The sequence below is a fragment of the Polypterus senegalus genome, chromosome 7 (assembly GCF_016835505.1).
Source record: "Polypterus senegalus isolate Bchr_013 chromosome 7, ASM1683550v1, whole genome shotgun sequence".
NCBI classification, from domain to species: domain Eukaryota; kingdom Metazoa; phylum Chordata; class Cladistia; order Polypteriformes; family Polypteridae; genus Polypterus; species Polypterus senegalus.
In genome coordinates this window covers 143,016,955-143,043,773 of record NC_053160.1, presented here as the reverse complement: position 1 = coordinate 143,043,773, position 26,819 = coordinate 143,016,955, and the positions used below count along the sequence as shown (strand labels likewise).

At 37.3% G+C, this 26,819-nt stretch overlaps 1 protein-coding gene across 2 annotated transcripts in view; it reads left to right on the top strand.

Annotated features, from left to right (window-relative positions):
* The window catches only part of kiaa0825 (KIAA0825 ortholog), a 409,330-nt gene that overhangs the window by 72,497 nt on the left and 310,014 nt on the right, over positions 1 to 26,819 (top strand). For both annotated transcript variants that reach the window (XM_039759351.1, XM_039759352.1), the window contains exon 5: positions 9,825 to 9,995. In XM_039759351.1, coding sequence (XP_039615285.1) covers positions 9,825 to 9,995 — 171 coding nt within the window. The remainder of the gene's footprint in view (positions 1 to 9,824; positions 9,996 to 26,819) is intronic.

The window sequence follows — 26,819 nt, the reverse complement described above, 5'->3', positions numbered from 1 at the left end:
CCCTATCACTTCCGGGTCAGATAAAAGTCCTTTTTTTCACCCCAGAAGTACATCATTCCTTCCGCTCATGTGAAAACAGCCGTGTCAGATGGGGTTGTATGGATTGATTCTGAACGCGACTGAGAGAATGAAAAGTGAATTAAAAAAAAAAAAAAACAAAGCTAACCTTTATAAGGATCATAAATTACACCGGCTATTACAGACTGAAATCAAATGTATGCTTTTATTCTAAAATAGTAAGACTAAGAGCAGTTTACTTCTCAAAACGAAATACTGCAGAATCGAACTTGCGAGCTTTTGATTCCCAGTCAGTAGCTAAATGTATTGCGCCACGGAGGCAGTCGTAATTAGTGGGTGTCAATGTCACGTGTTAAGGCGGCTTTTTTTTCTCCAGCTATATTTTTGAAAAAAAGTGCAATTGTTGTCTTATATTTGTACCTTTTGTGAAAATATTTCTTTGATATTTGGACTTCAGGCTTCATACATTATATAGTTTATGCCTACATTTTGTCATCTACTACTAGAATATAAAAAACGTTTCTGTTTTAACAATGTGTTTACACAGATTACTGTAGAAATGGAACAGACATGAAATGCATGTGTTCCAAATAACGATCTATTATTTCCACTCTAAAACTCCACTTCACTCCCAGATACTCAGTCAAGGCATGGGCTGGGAGAAGTTTGTGCACCTTCTAAGTTGGTGGGGGGATGGAATAGCCGGCTGCTTCTAGCTTCTCTTTATCAGCACATTTATAAGACAAAGGACGCTGGCGGAGAGGTGTGAAGGGATTTAAGAAGCGATTTAAGGTGGAACGGATGTACGAGTTTTTTCGTAGGCTCTGGTAATTCTAGTGTTAAAGGACGTTTTCCCCGTTCATTTAGGCAGTCCGGCGTGTCCGATATCTGGCGGCCTTCCTGCTGCCATAACGCACGGGCCCTTTCAGCTTCAATCATTGCCCGGTCTTCTTCACTTCCCGTCAGGCAGGTCAACGTACGCGCGGCATCGTCTAGGGCCTGTTTCCTTGGGCTATCCTTATTCTTCCTCCCAGATTTTTTCCCCATGGCGTACCGATGTTGAAGAAGGTCTCTTGTTGCAGCGCTGTCTGTAGAGGGTAGCGTTTCTACCTTCGGACATATGAGCGGGCCCTTCTTAGGGTCGTCTGTGTACACAATATTTTTAAATTCATGTCCTCTACCAACAGATGGCCAGAGAATCCTGCCGGCTAGGCCAGTGTCGCAGTAGGGGGCACTATCGCTCCCTTGATCCCTCAGGTACCACGCCAAATACCTGGCAAAAGTGCTACAATTATTCTTTTTATTATAATAATGTGCACTAAGCACCCTCCACTCCACACTACTCATAAACAAACACAATCAATAAACCAATAAATCAATCCTCCACTCCCAGATGCGTTGCCCTCCTACCACCCAGCTCAGCTTGCCGTCTGGGAGCTCCCACAATTCTTTTATAGTTCCTGACCAGGAAGTGTTTCTCATCCTTCAGTCCATAATTCCCTATCACTTGCGGATCAGATAAAAGTCCTTTTTTCACCCCGGAAGTACATCATTCCTTCCACTCATGTGACTTGGAAGTACTTCCGGGGCATAGGGCAAAAAGAAGTCTTCGGTCCTCCCTGCAGCTCCCTCTTGCGGCCCCTGTGTTATCCATCAGGGCTGAGGATAAAAACTACAACATCCATGAATCCCTGCTGGTGTTCGGGGCACCTCCATACTGCAGGGAGGGCTCCATCTGGCGGCTTGGGGGACTTGGCTGGAATAAACTGCCGGGCACAGTCCACACTGTATAATGAAGGATTTATAAACGAACTACTTGGCCTGCTGGGGAATTTACAGTACTGGTAGAGGAAAAGAAACACATTATCTCCGACTGGTTAGCAAACCTCTTCAGAAATGACGGAAGAGGTAAGTGATAATTGCTGTTATTATGCATCACCCTCCTATAGAGAATACATATCAAGGCATTGGACAAGTATAAAGACAACCTACTGATATTTATATTTTTTTGCAATAAGTGGATACTTGGGTTGCTCACAGTTACAAAGTAAAACATAAGTCAGCGTCCCTGTGACTTCACTGCTTTACATATAAACTGATGAATATGATGACACACAGTCTGACAAAGATCACATAATTCAAAGGTTTAATTTAAGGAGATGATGAGTAATGTTTTTGAATGCAAACATGGCATACATTATCTTAAACCAGGCTTAAATGGAGGTGTTTCTTTCCCAAATTTGGGAAATTAAAATTTTATACAACACATTACAACTGTACCATTGTAAATAATATACTGTGATAAGTAATTGCCTGTGTGTCATAATACAGTAATCCCTCCTCGATCGTGGGGGTTGCGTTCCAGAACCCCCCGCTAAAGGTGAAAAACCGCAAAGTAAAAACCATACATTTATATTGTTATTTTTATATTGTCACGCTTGGCTCACAGATTTGCACAGAAACACAGGAGGTTGTAGAGACAGGGACTTTAAAACATTGCAAACAAATATTTGTCTCTTTTTCAAAAGTTTAAACTGTGCTCCATGACAAGACAGAAATGACAGTTCCATCTCACAATTAAAAGAATGCAAACATATGTTCCTCTTCAAAGGAGTACGTGTCAGAAGCAGAGAATGTCAGAGAGAGAGAGAGACAGAGAGATAAAAGCAAACAATCAAAAATAAATAGGTGCTTTTAAGTATGCAAAGCACCGCCCCGGCAAAGCAGCCACAAGGAAGGGAGCAATGTGAAGGCAGTCTTTTAGCATTTTTTAGAGGAGCGTCTGTATCCTCTAGTCCAGTGTGCGAACAGCCCCTCTGCTCACAACCCCTCCGTCAGGAGCAGAGAATGTCAGAGAGAGTGAGAGAGACAGAGAAAAGCAAACAATCAAAAATCAATACGTGCTGTTAGAGCTTTTAAGTATGCAAAGCCCCGCACGGGAAACATATTGTATATCATTAAGGAGTTTTATTTAATACGTAATACGTGCTCTGATTGGGTAGCTTCGCAGCTATCCGCCAGTAGCGTCCCTTGTATGAAATCAACTGGGCAAACCAACTGAGGAAGCATGTACCAGAAATTAAAAGACCCATTGTCTGCAGAAATCTGTGAAGCAGCGAAAAATCCATGATATATATTTAGATATGCTTACATTTAAAATCTGCGATATAGTGAAGCTGCGAAAGTCGAAGTGCAATACAGCGAGGGATCACTGTAATAACATATACCTCTTTGGATATTTGCAAGTGTAAAGGACTTTCCAATTTGGGGCTGTGGGGTTCATGCTGGGGACAATGCTGCATGTTAGGGAAAGAGTCCTGTGGACTTGTAGAGACAGCTGGTTCCACTTGAAGGAGCTCATACCTGGTGTCCTGCACCAAGACACAGGGTAGTCTATTGCCTGGAAGTGTTGCTAAAGTGGAACAGAAGTACTGAATGTCTGGATCTTAAAAGGGGTTTTTAGGCAGGAGTCCATGGAGCTGGCAGTCTGGAGGAGACTTGCAGAAGAGTTAAGCTGCAAGGAGGAGGAGATGCCAAATCACCAGAAAAGCTTTTCGGGGTGATATAAGGAAGTGTGTTGATATTGGTTTGAGCTAAGAAAGTTCTGTAGGCACTCTATCAGTTAGTTTAGCTCTGTCACATGTTATGCACAGCATGGGAGACTGGTAGGTTTACTTTTTTGTCTCTTTATTTTGTTACTCAAAGTTGTGTTTTTTTGTGTCTAGAAAATAACCATAATTTAGTAATTTGGTTCCTGTCACTGTCAAAGAATCACTCTGGGTCTCGCCTTGTCCATTTCTCATCATCACACAGGCTGATTGCTAACTCAAGGCGTCTGAATCCAAAGTGACAGCTTACCCAGTTAAGTTAAAGGAAATATCCCATGCTAAGCCGAACAAGCAGATCTCTTGTCTTCTACTGCAGCAAGAAGGGTATACCAGATTATATAATGGCAGTCTCCCTCGCTACAGTCCCTCTATGGTTTTTTTCTGGGTTCAGGGACACATCACGGACATCACATATTAGTCGCAGCAGCTAATTTTCTAAAATTAAGAACCTCACTTTGACAGTTGCAGCAGTTCTTGCTCAGTTTTCCTAATGTTTTTGAGAGTGTTGTGGCATCCCATCTGACATTTACTTTACCTGTAACTGTTTACCCGAAACTGTTCCTCAGTGCAATGATCAAAATATTTAATTGTCCAGAGTTTAGAGTATCCTGCATTCATATCTCTTAACAAAGCTCTAAAATGATATAGGCCTTAATTCCGTGATAGGCAAGAGTTTGTCTTTTACCAACAGTAAATCAAGCTTAGCGCCAATCACACAAGAAGTTGCTCAAACACCTGCCCTTGTTCCTATGTTTTTCTGTATCTGCTTCCCTCTGTTTGGCAGGATTATTCATAGTTCAGCATTTGGTTTACCTCATTTTTATGCGGAAAATTTTCAGATTTGTTTCAGTGTTTAAAATGAGTGTTCACCAGAGGTCTGCTGGCTCATAGATTACCTTGGAGAAATTAAATTCTGGATAGAGCACAACAGCTTAAAAGTAATCTACAACAAGATAGATACCATTTTAATTGGCACTAAAACTCTGCCTAATAGAATGAACCCTTTTCTTTCACCCTAGGTGATGATATAGTCGTACCCTCATCTCCTGTGAGAAATTTTGTCATCATTCTTGATTCATTGCTTTGTTATTCAAGTCACAGAAATCACATAAAGAAATTGTCTTTCTTCCATCTCCACGTGTCCAGTATCTGCTTGTTCCTGTTTTTCCAGACATTGACAAGCTTGTCCGTGTTGTTATCACGGCCTGGACTGATATCTGTAACTGTATTGGCAGGTGCCCCTTCTAATCTGTTGTTTTAAATTCAGGTGGCTCAAACTGGGGCTGCCAGAATCCTCACTCAAAACTACAGCAGTGAACAGACAACACCTGTTTAAAATCAATCTTTACTTTCCTAATTGTCCTAACACCAGCTTGCATCAGTTACCTCCTGCATCATTACATTCCAGTTCAATTACACTGGCAATCTTGTCATGCCCAGGGTAGTCTGTACAGTATTCTGTGGGCAGTTCTGTTGTAGACAATTTTTGGAATAACCTATTTTGAATTCTGCTGACACTCTGCACAGCTCTGAAAGACAACTTAAAATGCTGTTTAAGAAAGCATTTCATTTACGCTAACATTCTTGTCCTGTATGTCTGTTTTTTCACTCCTGACCACATTTTTCTAGCCCAAATTAGTTTTCATTCATTCATATATTTATTTTATGAATGTTTGTATAAATATATGTACTGTATATACAGTATGTATGTTTTTTGATATTTGATATTAGCTTCTGCTAGTGATATTTATTGTGCACCATTTTGTGGGTTCCAAATCCTATTTTTTTAAGCACTTTTAGAATGTGAAAGGTGCTCTATAAAAATGAAATTATTAACATTAGTAATAGTAGTTGCTGTATTGCCTTGCAATATTCCTTTATATACATAATATTTTGTTGTTCTTAATATTGTTTGTGAGAAATAAAAATTGGAATTCTTATTAGTAACAGAAAATAGCACTGATTCCTTTCGCTTAATTTGCAGAATATGGAATACTAGCCAACCCGTGGCGTAGCATACGCCACATAATCAGGCTGCTTTTTAAATGATTTTTAAGCACAGAGGAAAAAATAAACATTTGAAAAATCCGTAATTTAATAAACCACCAAGAAAAGTAACATTGCAACAATGCACGCTACGAACCAACATACAATTGTCCGTGACTGAAAACCAGAGGAGCCGCGCGCTTTCTCCTTCAAAGCGAGGGCGGGGTTGAGCGGTGCTCGTTCAGTGCGCACTGCCGCTTATGTGCCCCCCCAACTCCCTACCTGAGTCGCTTTCGTCTGTGTACAGTCCACACGCACCTGTGAGTCACGTTGACTGTTAATTTTCCAAACACCGCCTCAGTTGGTTTCCACGTTGATTTTTCATTGTTCTTTGCGGTTCCGGCTGCTTTTTTATATATAATCCACCAAGTCACCCGACCATGGGGGGCTTTACAAAGGGCAGGGACGTAATCAGTGCGAGCGTATGATCCGCACGTACTGGGAATTTCGTTCGTGGAGAACAATTGGAAGCCACGGTCTCCATCACGAATGGGGTTCAACGGCTTACCCACGTTAGACACACGTTGATCCATTCAGTGTAGCGCGCGTGCAGTACCGGACATACAAGTGCATCACAGAACTGTTAATGCTCAATCTCACGTTGCTGAAAGCCACTTGTCCCTCTAAGAATTTGGACGCCGACCGCTGTTGGGTCGTGTAACTATTTAGCAGGCGGGAGTCTCGTTCGTTTTTGGAAATGACCAGCCAAATCGCTCCACCAACTAAGAACTGCCATGCACCACCACCCACAGAATCGAGAAAGAGCTATCAATCTGTCAATCCTGTCCATGTCCGGGCGAAGTTTCCTGTGTTGAGTCAAATGAAGCGAAAGGCTCCACACCTGGTGGTGCCCTTCTGTCAATTCCTTTAAGTTTCAGCTTTGTAACCATACTCCCCCCTGAACCCAAAGACTTTGGTTACCCGGTTGGCTGCCCTGTTAGCCTGTTGCGGGGCCTGCATTGGTGAAGCAGGTGAGATGGTAATGAAACAGAGGCACAGGGCTTATTGGTTTTTAAAGACTGCTTCCTTCATTGGGTTTTAACCAATGCACGGAAAGAACCAACACACAATCGCTCAGGGTGGAACGGGAGGAGAGGAGAAGGACATCCACTCCGCTCCCTCCGTCATGCTAGTCTGCTGATTTCTCGTTCAGTATGCACTGCCTGCTGATGTGGCCACCTTCAACTCGTCACTCGAGTCGTTATCGTCTTTCTACAGTTCAGATGCACCTGTGACTCACGTAGACTTTTCATTGCTCTGTGCGGTTTTGGCTGCCTTTCTATATATAATCCACCAAGACACCCGACCATGGTAGTAGCAAGGTGGGAGGGGGGTGTGTACAAAGTGCAGGAGCATCTAAGAAGACGCATGTTTGTCGCAGATGCGAATTGCTGTATGTAGTGTGTAAAACAGTTTGCTATGGTCACGCGGTCGTGCATCATAACCGAAAACTCATTTTTTAAAGACTGCTTACTTAATTGTATTCTAATCTCAGTTGTAAAGGAATGTTTTAAGGATCCCATGGGATACCCCTCGCAAACCATTTTACACGCTGCATATGGCGATTCACCTCCGCGAGAAACATGCCTCTATGAACAGTCGGCGTGGGTCGGAGCTGCATGTTGCCTCTACGACAGACAAATATAAATGACGCCATTTTTTCTGTGTCGTTGCGTCTGAGTTGGTGGGCGTGACTCTGCGAGTTGTCGTCGTATCCAATGGTCTTGGAGTTGGTGGGCGTGGCTCCTTCCTGCGTGCGCCATAGGTGTCTCACTTGTCGGCGGCTTAGAGAATCCATGCCACTTCCGGCGTGCTTTCCATGGTCGTCTTGCCTTAGTGAATTATATATATAGATTCTTTCAGGCTTTTGGGAAAATTAAGGGGACCCACGCAGCATTATTATTTAGAAATATTAATTTGATTTATGTTGTTATGTTGATGTTGTTTTGCTGGCACAACTATATTTCTTATACAGTTATATTTGTTTATATATATTAACTGTAGGAGAAAATTACTAATCAATACAGTGCTAAGCAAACATAACAAATTCTGTAAGCACACATCACCTTTTTTTGTCATATTTGAAGCTTAAAATATCTGTTATGCTTAAGAACCATTTCAGCATCCATAAATAAGTCAGATTAGCTATTATTGTTTATCTTCCCTATGGTATTTAGAGAAGCAATGGCAAATTTTAATTTAATTTCATCACTGGTTCTGGTACTGAAGTTTGTACTCATAGATTGCATCAGTACAATTTTATCTGAAACATGACATATGATTTTATGTCGTCATTTTCCATGACTTTGTGTGAGTAGCGGTAAGGGAGGCTGTTTTGTGGACTGACTTTTAAGTGATTCATAGATTGATTGGAATTCTGATGGCAGTAAATGGCATACTTTATCCTTTTCAATTATAGGTTTTTAATTTATGTATACGATTTTTATAATACCCCCCTGCTTCTCAGGAACAACATAAAATACAAAAAACACTTCAGTGTATTTTAGAATTCTGTAAACATCACAATAAGGATTTTATCCTTCCAGATTTGTTCACAGCATCATTGTCAGACCTTTATTGTTCTGTCATTTCCAATCAGCAGAGACTACAGAAGGATCAGTATATCTGATAAACTTGTCAATGTTTTTTAAACCAAAATCCCAAGCCTCTTCTATTCGGTACCCTTGAATTTACCCCCTCCCCATACACACACACACACACACGCACACACACCCACATACACACTCAGACTCACAATCACACACACAATTGTCATTTCAAGTGTAATCTTGATAAGATAGCATATGTGTTGAAAGCAGCTGTGTATAGCCCTGGCGAAGCCCACAACTAATTTGTGCAGGAAAAAATTAAATCAGGAGGTAAATTATTTCATGATTGCTCATTCCCAGCAGAGTTGGGCATCATTTGGAAGAAAATATCTAGTAATTGGTTTCAGGCCATGTCAGACACATGCAATTCCCTCCACTAATGGCTCTGTTAGGTAGCACTAGGCCTCAGGGGTCAGAGAAGGACAGAAAATAGCCAGGCGACAGCTACGGCACTGGAGAGAGAGCACAGAGGAAATGAAGTGGCAATAAGTGCAACCCAAAAGGGAAATGCACTTCACTCTGAGTTTAATATATCAGGCTTGGGATCTGGCAGCATGCCACACAGCAATTGTTTACCTTTTTGCTGGCTGCCTGCATCTGTTCAGTTTTGTAAACGGTACTAAACTATCAACCCATAAATGCTGGAATCAATAACAACTGTTAAGGGATTTCCTCTGCTTTCTTTTTTTTCTTTCCTATCATATCCATCAACAAGGGTATACTGTTAACAAGGTTTGCCTTTCATAAACATGCGCAGTTCTTCTAGGAGGGAAGTTCTTCTTGTCTAAGCTGAAAAGGGCACTTTCTAAAAATATGCTTGGATATTTTCATTGTTCAATTTATATACAGTATTACAGCGAAAAACTTTTGTGTAACAGTTCATCTGTTATCTTGTACTAATTTTTAACAACTTAGTAGAGACATAATTTTCTCTCTTTTTGCAAACCCATATAAAAACTGCAATACGGGGTTACACTGCTGCTGGAGTATGTGAATTTCCCCCTATCTATCTATCTATCTATCTATCTATCTATCTATCTATCTATCTATCTATCTATCTATCTATCTATCTATCTATCTATCTATCTATCTATCTATCTATCTATCTATCTATCTATCTATCTATCTATCTATCTATACACATCTCCAGACTGTAAAAAATGAAATGAATTGCATTTTAATGCATTTTTAAGTTGTATTTGGAGAAAAAATAATTGGTAACTCACAAATTAATACTCTACAACAATGGATAATAACCTTGAACGAAAACATCTCTTTTTGGAGGTTTATCTAGAAATTTGGATAGTTGTAGTATATTTGTGATTCACCAAAAAATATGCTGATTACTATGAACATTATTTATTAAGCTATTTATTTTTTACTTTTGCATTATATAGTCTATTTTATGCATGATATTATATGAAATATATTCAAAAAGGAATACATCATAGAAAAGCAATGTGTTTATAGAAAAAATATATTTAATGGACTAATTTTACATTGTATTTATATTTCTCCTTAACTTTTTTTTAATTCTACACAGATTCTGGAGACCGTACCAAAATAGGGAGGAACTTCTTTCCTCTGACCTCTCATCAGCTGAGATGTATTTCTCAACTTATGAAAAATCTTCTTTGCTTGGAGAATAAAATAGAGGAACTTGCTTCAGTTTGCTTTTTGATCAAAGAACAAGAAGTAGTTTGCTCTATAAAAGGTATTGTTTGGTTTTATTTCCAGTTTCTACAGAGTATGTCACTTTTGAGGTGTAGTAAATGTATAAGATTTATTTGTATATTTTATGTAAATATACTAAATTTAAAGAAACAATTTATACCCTCTTATATTTAAATCTCTGAATGAATAAGACTTTGCACCATATCATAGAGGAATTAAAAATATAAGATCATCTTAGTCAAAGTACATGGTAATGCATTTAATTAATGCATAAGTGGCATATACATCTTAAACAAGCTCAAAATGTACCCATCAATCTGTGGGAACAATGTGGTTTGGTAAAAAGAGGCAGAATAAAAAGCAATATAAATAGGACATCATTATTTTTTTGATTTCCAGTTTCTTTTTATGATTACTGTGCTTTTCCATGAACCTTGTAAAGCAACAGGGGGAACATTAATATTTTTGTTACCTTCTTACAATCAGAAATTACATTTTACCAAGATGATAATAAAACCTTGCAAAAGCAAAATTGTGGACCTGTGAAGAAACTATGGGGTTTATCTTCGCTTAAACCCTTTGGAACATGTTCAGAGGAGCATGTGTTGTGAGATATGAGTATATGGATATAGGGAAATATATTAAATATGTCTTACATCTAGAAAAGTAATTCCAAATTAAGCCTTTAACCTAGACTATACATAGAAAACAAAGGGGGTGGGGAGGATATTAAGGATACCAAGTCTAAATGCAGGGGCAGACTGGAGCAACACTTTTTTCTAATTCAGTCAGCCTCTGGAAAGTATGCAAAATGTCATAAACTAGCAATTGCAAATTCCATCTTTCATAGTTTGTTTCCACTCTATACATTCTACAGCAGAGCTTTACTAGTCACTGTATAATCATACAAGCCCCTGTTTAGACCCCATACATTCCAGTTTCTAAGTAACTTTGTTATTCCCTTCTGCAGTTCTCTGAGCACAAAGGAGCTACTCTAGGTTGTCTTTCCTTCCATACTACCAACTTGTTACGATTTCACCACAGTTTATCATTATTTTTCCAGACTTATGCATTTTTCTATGATAACTAATGGACAATTCTTTTTGTTTGAAACATACAGATTTCAAATATGTACTTATTATTACTAATTCTGAGCATAAGCTTATAGAAAGTATTTTTCATAGGTAGTGAAATTATTGTAATGTCATTTTGTTTGGGTTTTGAGTGCTGCTGTTGAGCACCTGTGGTTAAGGACACACTCCTGGGTTGCTAGGTGATATCTCCCAGAAGTCACACAGAGTGAAGCCGTCATTGTTTAATGTTGGTAGCTCGAAGTGTAGTGGATACTTCATAGCTGGTCCAAGATTGTGGATGCTTTCAATAAAAATCTTTTGTGTGTTTTATTTCTCATTTTCTTTTATCTGCAAACGAATTAGCAAGAGAGTTCTAACAATGATTTTAGGTTACTGCTTAGTTAACCAACCTCCTCTGTCCTGCATCTTTTTGTCCAACATCTGCAGTCACTGCATAATATACTAGATGATATTCAGGAAAGACTAGCTACTTGAAGTGACATCAAAAACTGTCTGCGTTTTTTGTTTCCGTAAAATGTGGCTAACTGCTGAGACACCAGATTCTGGCAAAAATGTCTTTTATGTCTTGCATGGAGATCGGACAGGACTGTCAGGTAAAAATAACGGAGGAGATGTGTTTATGGTAAATAACACATGGTGCAGGGATGTTAAAATCATCACTAAAAGCCATTCACCTAATCTGGGAAATGCAATAGTTTTCATTTTTATGTTATCTGATAAGTTTTCAAGTGTTTTTCTGGTTGCTTTTTGTGTTCCTCCATACGGCAGCAGGAACAAATTGTTGAATGATCTGTACACCATTGTTACAGAATACAAAGTGTTTACCTCTTCAGAGGTTATTTATTGTTGCAAGAGACTTCTTCAGCAAAGCGGATTTGAAGAATTTTTATTCAAAATGTCATTAGCATGTCGTCTGTATTAAGTAGGATGATAATACTCTGTATCACTGCTACACCTTGATGAAAGATGTTTACGAGTTGCTACTGTACCTCCACTTTGGGCAAGGAGCCGTCAAGAAAAGTGTTTCAATGCTGTAATAAAGAGACAGAGGAAAAACTGCACGACTGTTTTAAATTATGCAAACTGTGTATGTAAATGTCAAAACTGGAATACAATCTAGATATTTCATTATAAGAAACAATAGCTAACTGGTTACGTCAATAACTTTCTGAATATCCATAGCAATGCATTTCTAGACACTGATATGAAAAAGTAACTCATTTTACAGTCGCTTACTTAACTATATATTAATAAAACATACATATTTGATTATCATTATTTATGTGTAGTTTAATAATTTACAGTGTTTTTTAGATGGAATGTAGTAGCTGTAATAATTCATGGAAACCTTAGCAGGGTCAAGAGATACTTTGTATTACACAGTAAAACTTTATCCAATCTCACCAATGAGCCTATTACCTTTTACACCTAATTTGATCATGATATCAAGCAGCTCACCAATCAAGTGCCTGTCGCATCATGTAATTTATTCTTAGTTTTCGTACATGATGTAAAGTGGACTTTGGTACAAGTTAATGTCCATCAGCCATTTGGTATGGATAGAATTTCTTGGCATGCTTTAAGAACCTGTAGCAACCAATTACATGGAATCTTCAGTGACATTTTTAAAATTTCAATGAGATAATATGTGGTCCAGTAGTGGGTTTTGGATTTATTAGGGCAGGGGTGCCCAATGCGTTGATCGACTGGTAGATCGCAAATGTAGTGCAGGCAGATCGAGTTGCATTCCAAAAAAATTTTTTTAAACGTTAGTCTATATATCCTCCCTATGGCATTTGCCACTTGATTGACATACAGGGCGGCCAGTCTGAGATCTCTTTTCTTCTAAGACACTGGTCATCCCACACGCACGATCAAACGCGCAAGCTACTGCAAAACTCCGGCTGTTATCTAGTTAGACTTCCAATTTATATCGACTAAAGAAGGGATTTTAAAAAAAATGTTTGGGGAGGGTAAGGGCTGGATGTGGAATTGGAAGAGGATTTTTTTTCTCACAATGTCACAATCAAAGTGCATTTGTCTGATCTATCAATCTATCATTGCTATTCCAAAGAAGTAAAATGTGGAAAGGCACTTTCAAAGTGTTCATAAAAACTACGAAATTGACTTCCTTCTGAAAAGCGATCTGAGAAAGAGAAAGGAGAGGGAACTAAAATCGCAAATAATCGGATAGCCGTCATTTTTTACTCGGCTGAATTCAAAAGCTCCTTGACTGCATTATTCAGCTCTACTCATTTATGCGAGTCAGCCTTTTCCCACATGAAGATTATTAAATCCAAATACTGTAGTGGCCATAAATGTATTGAACTGTTATTGTGCCATAAAGGTTATTCAGTTATGCAAGGTACAACAACATATATTTTATGTATAAAGTATACTCATTATATATATATATATATATATATATATATATATATATATATATATATATATATATATATATATATATATATATATATATATATACACATTATACAGTATATATATAGGTAGATCATTTCGACCTGGTCATTTTAAAAGTAGCTCGCAAGCCGAAAAAGTGTGGGCACCTCTGCATTAGAGATTCATTACTTTTGTTTTTATATTTATCCAAAGTGTATTTACAATTGTTAATCTCTGAAGACTGAGGCATCGTCTATAATGCCAAGCACATTTAGAGGCACTTTGCCTTCTATTTTCATTAATAATTCAAAGCTGCTTTATGGTAGAAACTAGGTAAAACATAATCAGAAACAATAGATTCTACACTGTAAAATATGCCTGCTGTTAGAAATGTGGTTTTTGAAATTAGGCGAATTAAACAAAAATTACAGCTTCTTCCTTTCCTCAGAAACAGCAGTATTTGAGCTGAGTTACGCCCGCCTATGCAGGAGGAGCCACTTTCACATGCTAATAAAATGCAAACTGTTCTCATCCTCCAAGTGGAGAATGGCTGTAGAATATAATGCCCAGTTTCCAAACCTGGCATGCATCTCATCTCTGTAGGAGAACATGCAAGAGTAAAGTGAACAGGAGAAAGTGCAAAGTAATAAAAGTGCACTCATGATGCAGAAAACAAAAAATAACACTTCACAACACAAATTCTAATTTTAAACTGAGGCTATAAAGCACACAGTAAATCTTTTTTCATTTTATTATTGGATTAATTTTATGGGTAGCCTTTTTCTACATTGAATTCAAAAATGGGTGAATGGTGCTTTTCTCTCTTATGCAGCAAATACAACAAACTCCGTACTAGACAAATAATATTTTGATACTGAGATTATAACACACTGTGAATGGCTACAATCATTTTGTATTATTTTATGTATTTACTTTGTGCACAACTTTTTTCAAATACGCAGTTCAAATTTAGAAAAATTGCTATCTTTTTTATTCACAATGTTACTTTGTTTCTTATAAATTAGTCCTAAGTGTTGTGTGCCCATTCTGTGTGTTTCTTGCTTTGAAAACACCTGTTTTTCAGCCCAGCCTGTCTGGTTTGTTTTCTTGATCAGCCTTGGCATGTTTGTTACCTGATCTTAGGTGTGAAGAGATCACCTCTAGTGTATATTCAGCAGATAGACACCACTTCTCCTCCCACAGTCAACTTTTTTTTAAAAAAGATAAGCAGCAATAAAAAGTGTTTTCCTTTCCAGGTGAATTATTGACATACTTTGGTATGTTCAGGTACTCAAGACCTTAAAGAACAAACTTCAGTAATTGAAAAACTTCACCATAATGGTCTAATGTGTGTTTTCACAAAATTCATGTTCATATTTTAAACTAATGTTTACAGTTTTTTTTTACTTTTGGAGTCATTTTGAAACCTAGTATGATCCTAATCCACTTGTTGATTGCATATTATTATTATAGGTGGGTTTGGGCTGAAAATTAAAATATGCAAGACTTTGGATTTCTTTTTTATAATTTAAATGAAAAGAGTATGGTATAACTATAACTCTGACAACAGCAGCCTATTCACTTAACTGAGTGATCATTCAAGAAGTCCTCTGATAACTCTGGAGTTAGAAGCTACAGTAGCTGAAATTGAAGAGGTTGTACATACAGCAACTGTTGTCTGGGTGCTTCACCAGTTACATTCTTGTGGTAGATTGGCAAAGTGAAAGTCACTGTTGTAAATAAAAAAATAAAATCACATGACATCTTGACTATAGTTTGCCAGAAAGTCAGCTGGGAGAGGGTTCAATTGTCTGATGAGACCAAAATTGAGCTTTTTCACTATTAGATTAAACACCATCTTTGTCATTAACCAGACACTGCACATTATCAGAAACACACTATCCCCACCATGAAGCATGGTGGTGGCAGCATCCTGCTTTGAGGATGATTCTCAGAAGCAAGCCTTAGAAGTCTTCTGAGGGTAAATGGAATGGAGCAAAGTACAGAGAAATCATGGAGGAAACCTGGTGCATTCTACAAGAAACCAGCACCTTGGGAGAATTTTTGTTTTTCAGTACTACAACAACCCCAAGCATAAAGCCAAAGTTACACAAGAATGATTAAAAACAACAGTGTTAATGTCCTGGAGTAGCTGAGTCAGAGTCTAGCTCTCAATCCAGTTGCTAATGTGTGGCTGGACTTGGAAAAAGGCTGATCACTCAAGATCCCCATGTGACCTAATAGAGTTTTAGCTATTTTTACAATGAGAAATAAGAAAAAAAAACTGCAGTGTCCAAATGTGCAAAGATGAAGACCTATGGTGCTTATACAATCAATTATTTTGTGTTTTATATTTGTAATTAAATTAAATCACTTTACAAATTTCTGTTTTCATTTTGTTGACCAATGTCAAAAAAGTCTAATTAAATTCACTGTGGGCCCATTTTGTATAATGATAAAATGTGAAAACATCCAAGGGCGTGAATACTTTTTATAAGCAACGTATTTTAGATATTTTCATTGCTGGTCAATGTAGAGCCCTTTTCAGAATGCTTTCAAAGTATATACAATGTACAGTGCATCCAGAAAGTATTCACAGCGCATCACTTTTTCCACATTTTGTTATGTTACAGCCTTATTCCAAAATGGATTAAATTAATTTTTTTCCTCAGAATTCTACACATAACACCCCATAATGACAACATGAAAAATGTTTACTTGAGATTTTTGCAAATTTATTAAAAATAAAAAAATTGAGAAAGCACATGTACATAAGTATTCACAGCCTTTGCCATGAAGCTCAAAATTGAGCTCAGGTGCATCCTGTTTCCCCTGATCATCCTTGAGATGTTTTTGCAGCTTAATTGGAGTCCACCTGTGGTAAATTCAGTTGTTGGACATGATTTGGAAAGGCACACACCTGTCTATATAAGGTCCCACAGTTGACAGTTCATGTCAGAGCACAAACCAAGCATGAAGTCAAAGGAATTGTCTGTAGACCTCCAATACTGGATTGTCTCGAGGCACAAATCTGGGGAAGGTTACAGAAAAATTTCTGCTGCTTTTAAGGTCCCATTGAGCACAGTGGCCTCCATCATCCATAAGTGGAAGAAGTTCGAAACCACCAGGACTCTTCCTAGAGCTGGCCGGCCATCTAAACTGAGCGAGCGGGGGAGAAGGACCTTAGTCAGGGAGGTGACCAAGAACCCGATGGTCACTATGTCAGAGCTCCAGAGGTCCTCTGTGGAGAGAGGAGAACCTTCCAGAAGGACAACCATCTCTGTAGCAATCCACCAATCAGGCCTGTATGGTAGAGTGGCCAGACGGAAGTCACTCCTTAGTTAAAGGCACATGGCAGCCTGCCTGGAGTTTGCCAAAAGGCACCAGAAAGACTCTCAGACCATGAGAAACAAAATTCCCTAACCCTACAGTGAAGAATGGTGGTGGCAGCATCATGCTGTGGGGATGTTTTTCAGCGACAGGAACTGGGAGACTAGTCAGGATAAATGGAAAGATGACTGCAGCAATGTACAGAGACATCCTGGATGAAAAACTGCTCCAGAGCGCTCTTGACCTCAGACAGGGGCGACAGTTCATCTTTCAGCAGTACAACAACCCTAAGCACACAGCTAAGATATCAAAGAAGTGGCTTCATGACAACTCTGTGAATGTCCTTGAGTGGCCCAATCAGAGCCCAGACTTGACATCTCTGGAGAGATCTTAAAATGGCTGTGCACCGACGCTTCCCATCCAACCTGATGGCGCTTGAGAGGTGCTGCAAAGAGTAATGGGCGAAACTGGCCAAGGATAGGTGTGCCTAGCTTGTGGCATCATATTCAAAAAGACTTGAGACTGTAATTGCTGCCAAAGGTGCATCGACAAAGTATTGAGCAAAGGCTATGAATACTTATGTACATGTGATTTCCCAGTTTTTTTATTTTTAATAAATTTGCAAAAACCTCAAGTAATCTTTTTTGATGTTGTCATTATGGGGTGTTGTGTGTAGAATTGTAAGGAAAAACATGAATTTAATCCATTTTGGAATAAGGCTGTAACATAACAAAGTGATGCGCTGTGACTACTTTCCGGATGCACTGTAATTCCCATTAGCTTGAGTAAGCAATGTTTTGCTTCCAAATGAAAGCGCATTCCTTGATGTGTAGTCAACTGGTTTTATAATATAATATAAAACTATATTTTTCTTTTTTATTGTTTATGCTCACTGCCTTTAGGGTGACAATGCTGCATCCGTCTAAATATTACATCACAACCTTAGCAGCTGTTTTCTTTCTTGTTGATGTTAGCATAGGCAAGCTGTTAATTATACTTTCAAAGTACTTGAAAAATGTTTATAGTACCATGGCTTAGACAATGTTGCTATATGCTTCTTTAATAACTATTCAGACTAATCTTTATCGATCTTCTCTTGACATCTTTTACTTGTACAGTACCCAATTCCATTGTGAAATACTGATCTCTGGGCTGTCAAGAGTAAAAGAACAAAATGATTATAATTCCAAAAGACTGTTAAACGTTTGCTGTTGAGTATTGAATATACTGTATGTACATATAATTTTGGCAGCATTCCCATGTGTTAGTCCTTTTCCCATAATTATATATATATATATATATATATATATATATATATATATATATATATATATATATACACATATACTGTACATATATACAATATATATAATTGTTACATATATAGCACTCCTAAACCTATACAAGGAGTTTTTGTTTAAGTGCCTACTTTTAATACCCCTAGGAACAAGCATTAACTAAATGATTTTCATTCTTTATCTGTTTATAAATCATCTAAATGCTGATCTTATTTTAATTGCTGGTTGCCTGAAGCACTATATCAGTTGCTTGAAGAACACCTCCTAATGTTTCCAATAAAATCTGATGTTCTTCATGCACCATACACACAATTCTCACTGCAATTTACACTTTTAAGTGTTGTTACACTGATACACTGATTAATAGTAAAAAAAAACACTACTTAAAATATCTGATTAACTGTATATGAATAAGGTATCACATTGGTTAGGAAATGTACCTGTTAAAGATATATTTTCCATCTTTATATCCATTCATCCATTATCTGATTCATTTACTGAATTTATGATTATATGGAACTGGAAATTAAATAACCAGTACTACACAGACACAATAGGCAAACCACCTTTTCAAATTTACACTGCACCAAGACAGTTTAGAGACAGCATTTAAACTGACGGCATATCTTTAGCCTCTTGAAGAAACCCTCATGAACATATGGGAAACATTGAAATGCTGTCCAAAAGGCTCCCAGCTCTGTCAGAAAGCAGATCTCTGTCAAGCACAAAGCTACCTGCTGTGCTGTGATGACACCCTTTGCTCAATTCAGCAAATCTTTACTGTAAAGACCTCTGGAATTTTACTGTTGCTACCAAAACAATCCACAGTACATATCATAATATTTAGTACAGAACATGATGGCATATTCTTACAACAAAATCTGGAAAAAAAACCAAAACTTTGCAGCATGCCTTTGTTTGAAGTAAATTTGTGCCAAATTCTGGTAGCTACTAGTCTAATCACTTTGTGTATTTGAGATTGATACTAACTGTGCAGCTATACTAATGGCTACATTTCAACATGCAAGTAACACAACAGTGAAGCATATTGGCAAGTAGAGGAGGTAAATACTAAAATTACATTAAATAATGAGATAACACTAAGCCACCTGTATTTCAAAGAAAATTATATTTAGAATAATACTTAATTAGAAATTGTTTATTAGAATGTCAATAGAAGTTTAGAAATTTAATTAGAATTGTGAATTGAATCATAGATGTGGACAATATGTTGGTGGATGAAGAACTTATAATCATTATAAAGAATGCACAGCCCTAAAAAAAAATAAAAGAAAAATATAAAATTTGATCACTTTTTATGAAATATTTTTCTTGGATCCTTCATCTGTAATTCATTATATTTGTGTACAATAATGCAGAGCACATGGAAGAATGAAACTATTAATTACAAGTCCAGTATCTCACTGTTGACTCTTACAAATAATGTGATCATAAATATTTACTATAGCAGTGCTCAGTGGAACGTTAATGGCCCACCATGACTTCTTGACAGCTCCTCATAGTATTAATTAGCAAAAGTCTGAGCATTTAAAAAAGTATTCAGCATTTTCTGATGCTTAGAGAAGATACATAGTGCTGTGTGGTTTGGCATTAAAGCAAATATCTCTAAGGAATACTTTACTTACAAAGAAGACTCATCACTTACGTAGACAACTTGCCAGAAAATTAATTGTAAAAACATGAAAAACATTCTGCTTTATTACTTGCAGATTGTATTAATAAAATAGAGTTCTTTACATTTTTAAAAGTTTTGTAAGTTTAGTGTATCCAAATCCTTTTTTTTTTAGAACCCCATTAAAATAAAATATGTGGTGCAGCATTTTCATCATTGTTGTACATATAATCAATGATAAACTTTCTAGGATATGAGATAATAGCTCTTCTTATTGCACCATCTAAACAATATGTATTTTAAAAACAAATTAAGTAGAGTATTTGTAGTATTATGTACTGGCTACAACTTTATATGTACTGTACATCCTGCCATTTCAGTGGCAGATGTTGTAATAAGATACAAAAATTATGCAAAAATTGTATCACCAGTTACCATGAATTAGGTACTGGCATAGTTAATATTTATTTATTGAAATCATTTTTTTCTTTAGACTTTTTTGTATTCCTTCTTATTGTGATCCATTTACTTTTCAATTTAATTTTTTGCATAGTTATTTTTTATAATGTATCAGTTTGGATTGCTAATTATTTCAACTTTGACCATGATGCTATTTTGTTTTTGTCACAGTTGTCGCCATTTTTGTGCTGCTGTTGTTAAGCTGTGATGACGTATTACTAGGGAGCAGTTCCCGGAAGTGACACCCGCTAATCACTATACTGATATTTTTACCAGAATCTGATTCACAGTTACCATCTAAAATTCTTCATAAAAAGCAATCTAGGTTTTGGGATTTTGTTTTGTGTTCAGCTTAATATGGCTTTTCACTTTACACTTGGGATTTCAGAATTTGATTTTAGGAAAACATTTTGGGCTTAGGTATTTTGGTTTCTTTTCTTTTGATTTTGATTTGTGCCTCCCACTGACACTGATTTTTGATGGTCCAATTTTCTGTATCTTTTTTTTTCTTTTTTACACTCTCAATATTCAGACAGTACACCAATGGTACGTTCATAGACATACTGTATCTATTAATGTGTAACAAAAATGTGTGCATTTGATATAATAACCTGAAACATACAGTATTAGGAGCCTTTAAGTAAGTAGGAGTTTTATCAATTCAATATATTGCTTATCACTGACTACTAGCCTCAGAATACTAATACAGATGTGCTAATATACAGTTGTACAAAAATACAAAAGTACACTACCATACTTTATTTATGTACCTAACCATACTTATCAGACAGATTAAAAATAATGAAAAGATATATTTTGGTTAAAACCAAATTGAAGTGATGCTAACAGAGATTCAATTAACAAACTTAACAATGGCCATTTTTAATGCATCAGAAACTGTGACTGTCAATAAAAATCTGTAGAATAGTTGCTGCAAGTTTACCTGCCTACTTTAAATTTTAATTGCATTTCTTGGAAATAAGTTTTTGTAGTCTGTTGGAAATTTTGTGCAAGAGGATGACACTGCAAAACGTAATTTAAGAAACATGAATAGGCCACTTAAAATGAAAATACTGGGTAAAAAATTTGTAGGTTATGTATTTATTTAATTGAATGGACATTTAGTGCGAAGCAATTTAAAACTCTTGCAGCACAGAATTTTTATTGAGTGGGCACTTTATTGTGTTATAAGCTATTTTCATTAATGTGTATTGTAACTACTGATGGAAAGCATACTTTGAATTGTATAATATCAGATTATACATTATTATTTAAAATGTTTCACATGGTGTGATTTACAATTTTATGAAAATTGTTACTGTAATATCACACAAATAAAGTAGAAAATGCTCATTAATCATATTATCATGTTAATGTTTATAACTGATAACTTGAATATCACAATTAAAATTTAAATATTGTGATAAATGCTAGCCATATAGGAAAACTAATTATACAATCACATTAGATTTTTTTTTTCTTTCTAGATTTACTTTTGGCAAATTCCTTGATAAAGCTTTTTTGTTTATTTTTTGACTTTTGATAGAGAGAATTGGTCAAACAGTTTATTGCAGAAGTTCTGAACATTTTAATCTGAAGATCCAAATAAAACAAATCAGTACCATACTGGGATCCAAGAAGAGGATTTTTACCTTAATGACAGGGAGAGCAATAGACAAACAGTCATATAATAATAATTAATAATAATTGATTAATAATTCATTTAACAATTAAATAAACTGGTTAAAAAAGATATCTAAATGTGTCCACGCATTCAAAAGGAAACTCCATAAAGACCTAAAGCAGAAGGTAGCATATCACTACCTAACTTTTAATTTTATTACTTCTTCTTTTGGTTGCTCCCATTAGGAGTTGCCACAGCTGATCATCTGTTTCCATATTTTCCTGTCCTCTACATCTTGCTCTGTCACACCAGCCACCTGCGTGTTCTCTCTCACCACATCCATGAACATCCCTTAGGCCTTCCTCTCTCCTCTTACCTAGCAGCTGTATCCTTAGCATCCTTTTTCCAGTATACCCAGCATCTCGCCTTTGCCCTTGCCTCTTTGGCTTTGTCTATTTGAACTCATCCATCTTCGCCAACTCTACTGCCTGCATCTTCACCATTCGTCTGACCTCCCTGTCATTCACACCTACCTCTCTTCTCTAGGTCATATCTCCACCTATCCAGGGTCTCCTCAACATGTTCCCTATTCTTGTTACAGATCACAATGTCATAGTCCACGGGTACTCCTATCTAATCTTATCTTTTAACCTGTCCATCACCATTGCAAACAAGAAAGGGCTCAGAGCTGATCCCTGATGTAATCCCACCTCCACTTTGAATGCATCCATCACTTCTACCGCAGACCTCACCACTGTCCCACTTCCCTTGTACATATCCTGTACCACTCTTACATACTTCTCTTCCACTCCTGACTTCCTCACACAATACCACAACTCCCCCTCTAGGCTCCCTATCATATGCTTTCGGCAAGTCCATAAAAACACAATGCAACTCCTTCTGGCCTTGTCTATTATTCTTCATCAACACGCTCTGAGAAAACATCACATCTGTAGTGCTCTTTCCTCGCATGAAACCATACTGCTGCCCTTTCCTATAACTTCATGCTGTGGCTGATCAATTTTATACCCCTGTAGTTACTACTGCTCTGCACATCACCCTTATTTTTAAAAATTGGTACCACGGCTACTTCCTCATTCCACCACCAGGTTTCCTTGTCCATCTTCCTCTGTCCTGATGTCATACCAAGCACCCCTCTAGTTGTGTCCCTTACCACTTCTTCTGTATTTGTCTAGATATCTCGTAACTCTTCACTGCCACTTAGTGCCTGTCTTACCTACTCCCTGAACTCCCATCTTACAGTCTCCCTTTTTCATCTTCCACCATTTGATCCTTGGCTCTATCCTCATTCTCCTCCTCTTCTTAATCTCCAATGCTGTCCTACAGACCACCATCCTATGCTGCCTAACTACACTTTTCTCCTGTCACCACTTTGCCACCTGTGTGCGTCTTCCTCTACTCCTGTAACTCACCCTGTTTTCCTCCCTTTTCTTAAAATATGTATTTACCACTGTCATTTCCATCCAATTCTCAAAATCCACTATCGTCTGTTCTTCTGCATTTCTCTCCCTGACACCATACCTACCCATCACCTCCTCAACCCCTCTGTTCCTTTCTCCAACATGTCCACTGAAACCCGCACCAATCACCACTCTATCTCTCCCTTGGGTACATTCTCCACCACTTCATCCAACTCACTCCATAAATCTTCTTTCCCATCCCATACCAAACTGTGAGGCTTATGCACTAATAAAATTCATCATCACATCTTCAATTTCCAGCATCATAATCATCACTCTGTTCAAGACTCTTTTCACCTCCAAAATACTTTTGACATACAATGCCTTCAGGATTTCTTCTCCCATTCACGTGAAGGTAGAAAAATTTGAATACACCTCCAATACGCCTGGCCTTACACCACTTCTATCTGGTCTCTTGCATGCACAACATATCAACCTTCCTTTTCTCCATCATTATTGGCTAACTTTCTCCCTTTTCCAGTCATACTGGTAACATTAAAAGTTCCTACCCTCCCTTCCATTCTCCTACCCTTCCTCCTCTTCTCTTGCCTCTGGACACAGTTTCCCCCTCTTCTCCATAAGCCAACTGTAGCCAAATTTCCCACAACACACTTTTGGCTAACAGTACTGGTTGTTAACCCAAACCTTGACTGATACGGTATGTAAATCTTCATTGTTGTTCGCATATTGATCTGCCAAAATTTTACACTGGATGCCTTTCATGACGTAATCCTCCTGATTTTTCTGGGCTTGGGACCGGCACAAAGAAACACACTGGTTTGTGCATCTCCCCGTGGCTGTGCAGCAAATACACAAGCTAAATGACAAAAATATATTTCTGTACTTCTTTATATGCCCTGCTTTGTGCTCCAGTAAATACAAATTATCATCAGTATACCATTAATCCAGTTGTCCATCAATCACTCAGAGTGATTCACTTCAAGGTAAAGAAGCTTTTATCTCTTGCACCTCTATATGGTAATATCCTTTTTGAACCCTCTGAAACCTACACGTTTTTAAACTTTGGAAAATGTCCAGGATTAAAACACTTGGAGAACTGTATATAGATAAGGTTTTTGCAACTTATGACCAATTACTCTTCAAATTTAACATTCCAGCAACACAATTTTTCCAGTACTTTCAAATTAGAATTTTTCTTAAAATAAGCCTACCCAAATTTTCCTATCTCCTACACATTTCTATTCCAGAAGGAATACTGATCAGCTTTGAAGACTCACAGAGCACCTCAACAGTATATAAAAACATCTCAAAGAATCTTCTTTTCATAAATACCTAGGGTATGGTGTGAGAAGGACCTTTCAATTAATATATCAGAAAAGGAGTGGAAGGCAGTCATTCGTAGAATTCACTGTAGCTCTATATGTGCTAAGCATTCAGTGATTCAACTTAAAATCTTTTATCTGTCTCCTTTAAAATTGTCCATAATGTATCCTGGTCAAGATCCAGCCTGCAAGCATTGCAATCTAGCTTCTACGTCACTCAGCCACATGTTTTCATAGTGCACCAAGTTAACATTATTTTGGACAAAAATCTTCAAATATTTATCAGCCAGCTCAAAGGGGAGAAGGGCAAATTGAATGCAATTGCTAACAACACACTACTAGAACATAGACTAATCTTGCTTAACTGGAAGAATCCCAACACACCATTTATAAGTCAATGGGTGATTATTGTTCTATTTACTATTTGAAATTGGAAAAATCAAATTTCCATTTGTATGATCTGTTCAACTTTTTTTTATTATGACAGGGACTAGTTAATAAAAGTTTATAATAAGCATTCATATCAAGGCACATCAGGACATTTTTCCATTTTTTTCACAGCTATTTTTTAAGCTATGTTCTTTCCTCTCTTCTTTTTCTTTTGGGTGAGGGATGAATTCTGTTTTGTGAGGTTTTGTCTTTTTTTTTCTTCCTGCTTTCTTTTTTAACTTTCTGATTTTTTTTTCTATTTTTAGTTTGTTGTATAAGTTCAACTTGATTATATGCTTTATTATTTTCTCCTAATAAAATAAATATAAAATTAATGAATTAATGTTTAATGTTGCCGATGGACATTGTGCTGAATGTCTACAACTTGACTTTGATATTTTCTAGTGTTCTTACTGTTTTCAATGCTCAAATCATGTCCTTCACACTATCAGTATATTGAAATTTATCTAAGCACTTTAGAATAGTGTGACAAGATGGTATTCTTCCTCACCAAGGCACGTTAAACTTGATGCAGAATCTTTCTTGCACCTCTACTACAGATTTTGATTCAGTGTATGCATGAACAGTAAGCACACGATGAGCTATTGACCTGGATCATTGACTGCTTTTAGTATACAACATATACAGTAGGATGCAAAAGTTTGGGCAACCTTGTTAATAGTCATTATTTTCCTGTATAAATCATTGGTTGTTACGATAAAAAATGTCAGTTAAATATATCATATAGGAGACACACACAGTGATATTTGAGAAGTGAAATGAAGTTTATTGGATTTACAGAAAGTGTGCAATAATTGTGTGCATGAATGCCTTAGTGGATTTTGAGCAGTGTTTCGGGTCATTGTCTTGTTGAAAGATCCAGCCCCGGCGCAGCTTCAGCTTTGTCACTGATTCCTGGACATTGGTCTCCAGAATCTGCTGATACTGAGTGGAATCCATGCGTCCCTCAACTTTGACAAGATTCCCAGTCCCTGCACTGGCCACACAGCCCCACAGCATGATGGAACCACCACCATATTTTACTGTAGGTAGCAGGTTGTTTTTCTTGGAATGCTGTGTTCTTTTTCCTCCATGCATAACGCCCCTTGTTATGCCCAAATAACTTAATTTTAATTTCATCAGTCCACAGCACCTTATTCCAAAATGAAGCTGGCTTGTCCAAATGCGCTTGAGCATACCTCAAGCGGCTCTGTTTGTGCTGTGGGCGGAGAAAAGGCTTCCTCTGCATCACTCTCGCATGCAGCATCTCCTTGTGTAAAGTGCGCCGAATGGTTGAACGATGCACAGTGACTTCATCTACTGCAAGATGATGTTGTAGGTCTTTGGTGCTGGTCTGTGGGTTGATTCTGACTGTTCTCACCATTCGTCACTTCTGTCTATCTGAAATCTTTCTTGGTCTGCAACTTCGAGCCTTAACTTGAATTGAGCCTGTGGTCTTCCATTTCCTCAATATGTTCCTAACTGTGGAAACAGCTTAAATCTCTGGGACATCTTTCTGTATCCTTCCCCTAAGCCATGATGGTGAACAATCTTTTCTTCAGGTCATTTGAGAGTTGTTTTGTGACCCCCATGTTGCTACTCTTCAGAGAAAATTAAAGGAGAGGGGAAACTTACAATTGACCCCCTTAAATACTCTTTCTCATTATAGGATTCACCTGTGTATGTAGGTCAGGGGTCACTGAGCTTACCAAGCCAATTTGAGTTCCAATAATTAGTTCTAAAAGTTTTGGAATCGATAAAATGACAATGGTGCCCAAATTTATGCACCTGCCTGATTTTGTTTGAACAATTATTCCACACTTTCTGTAA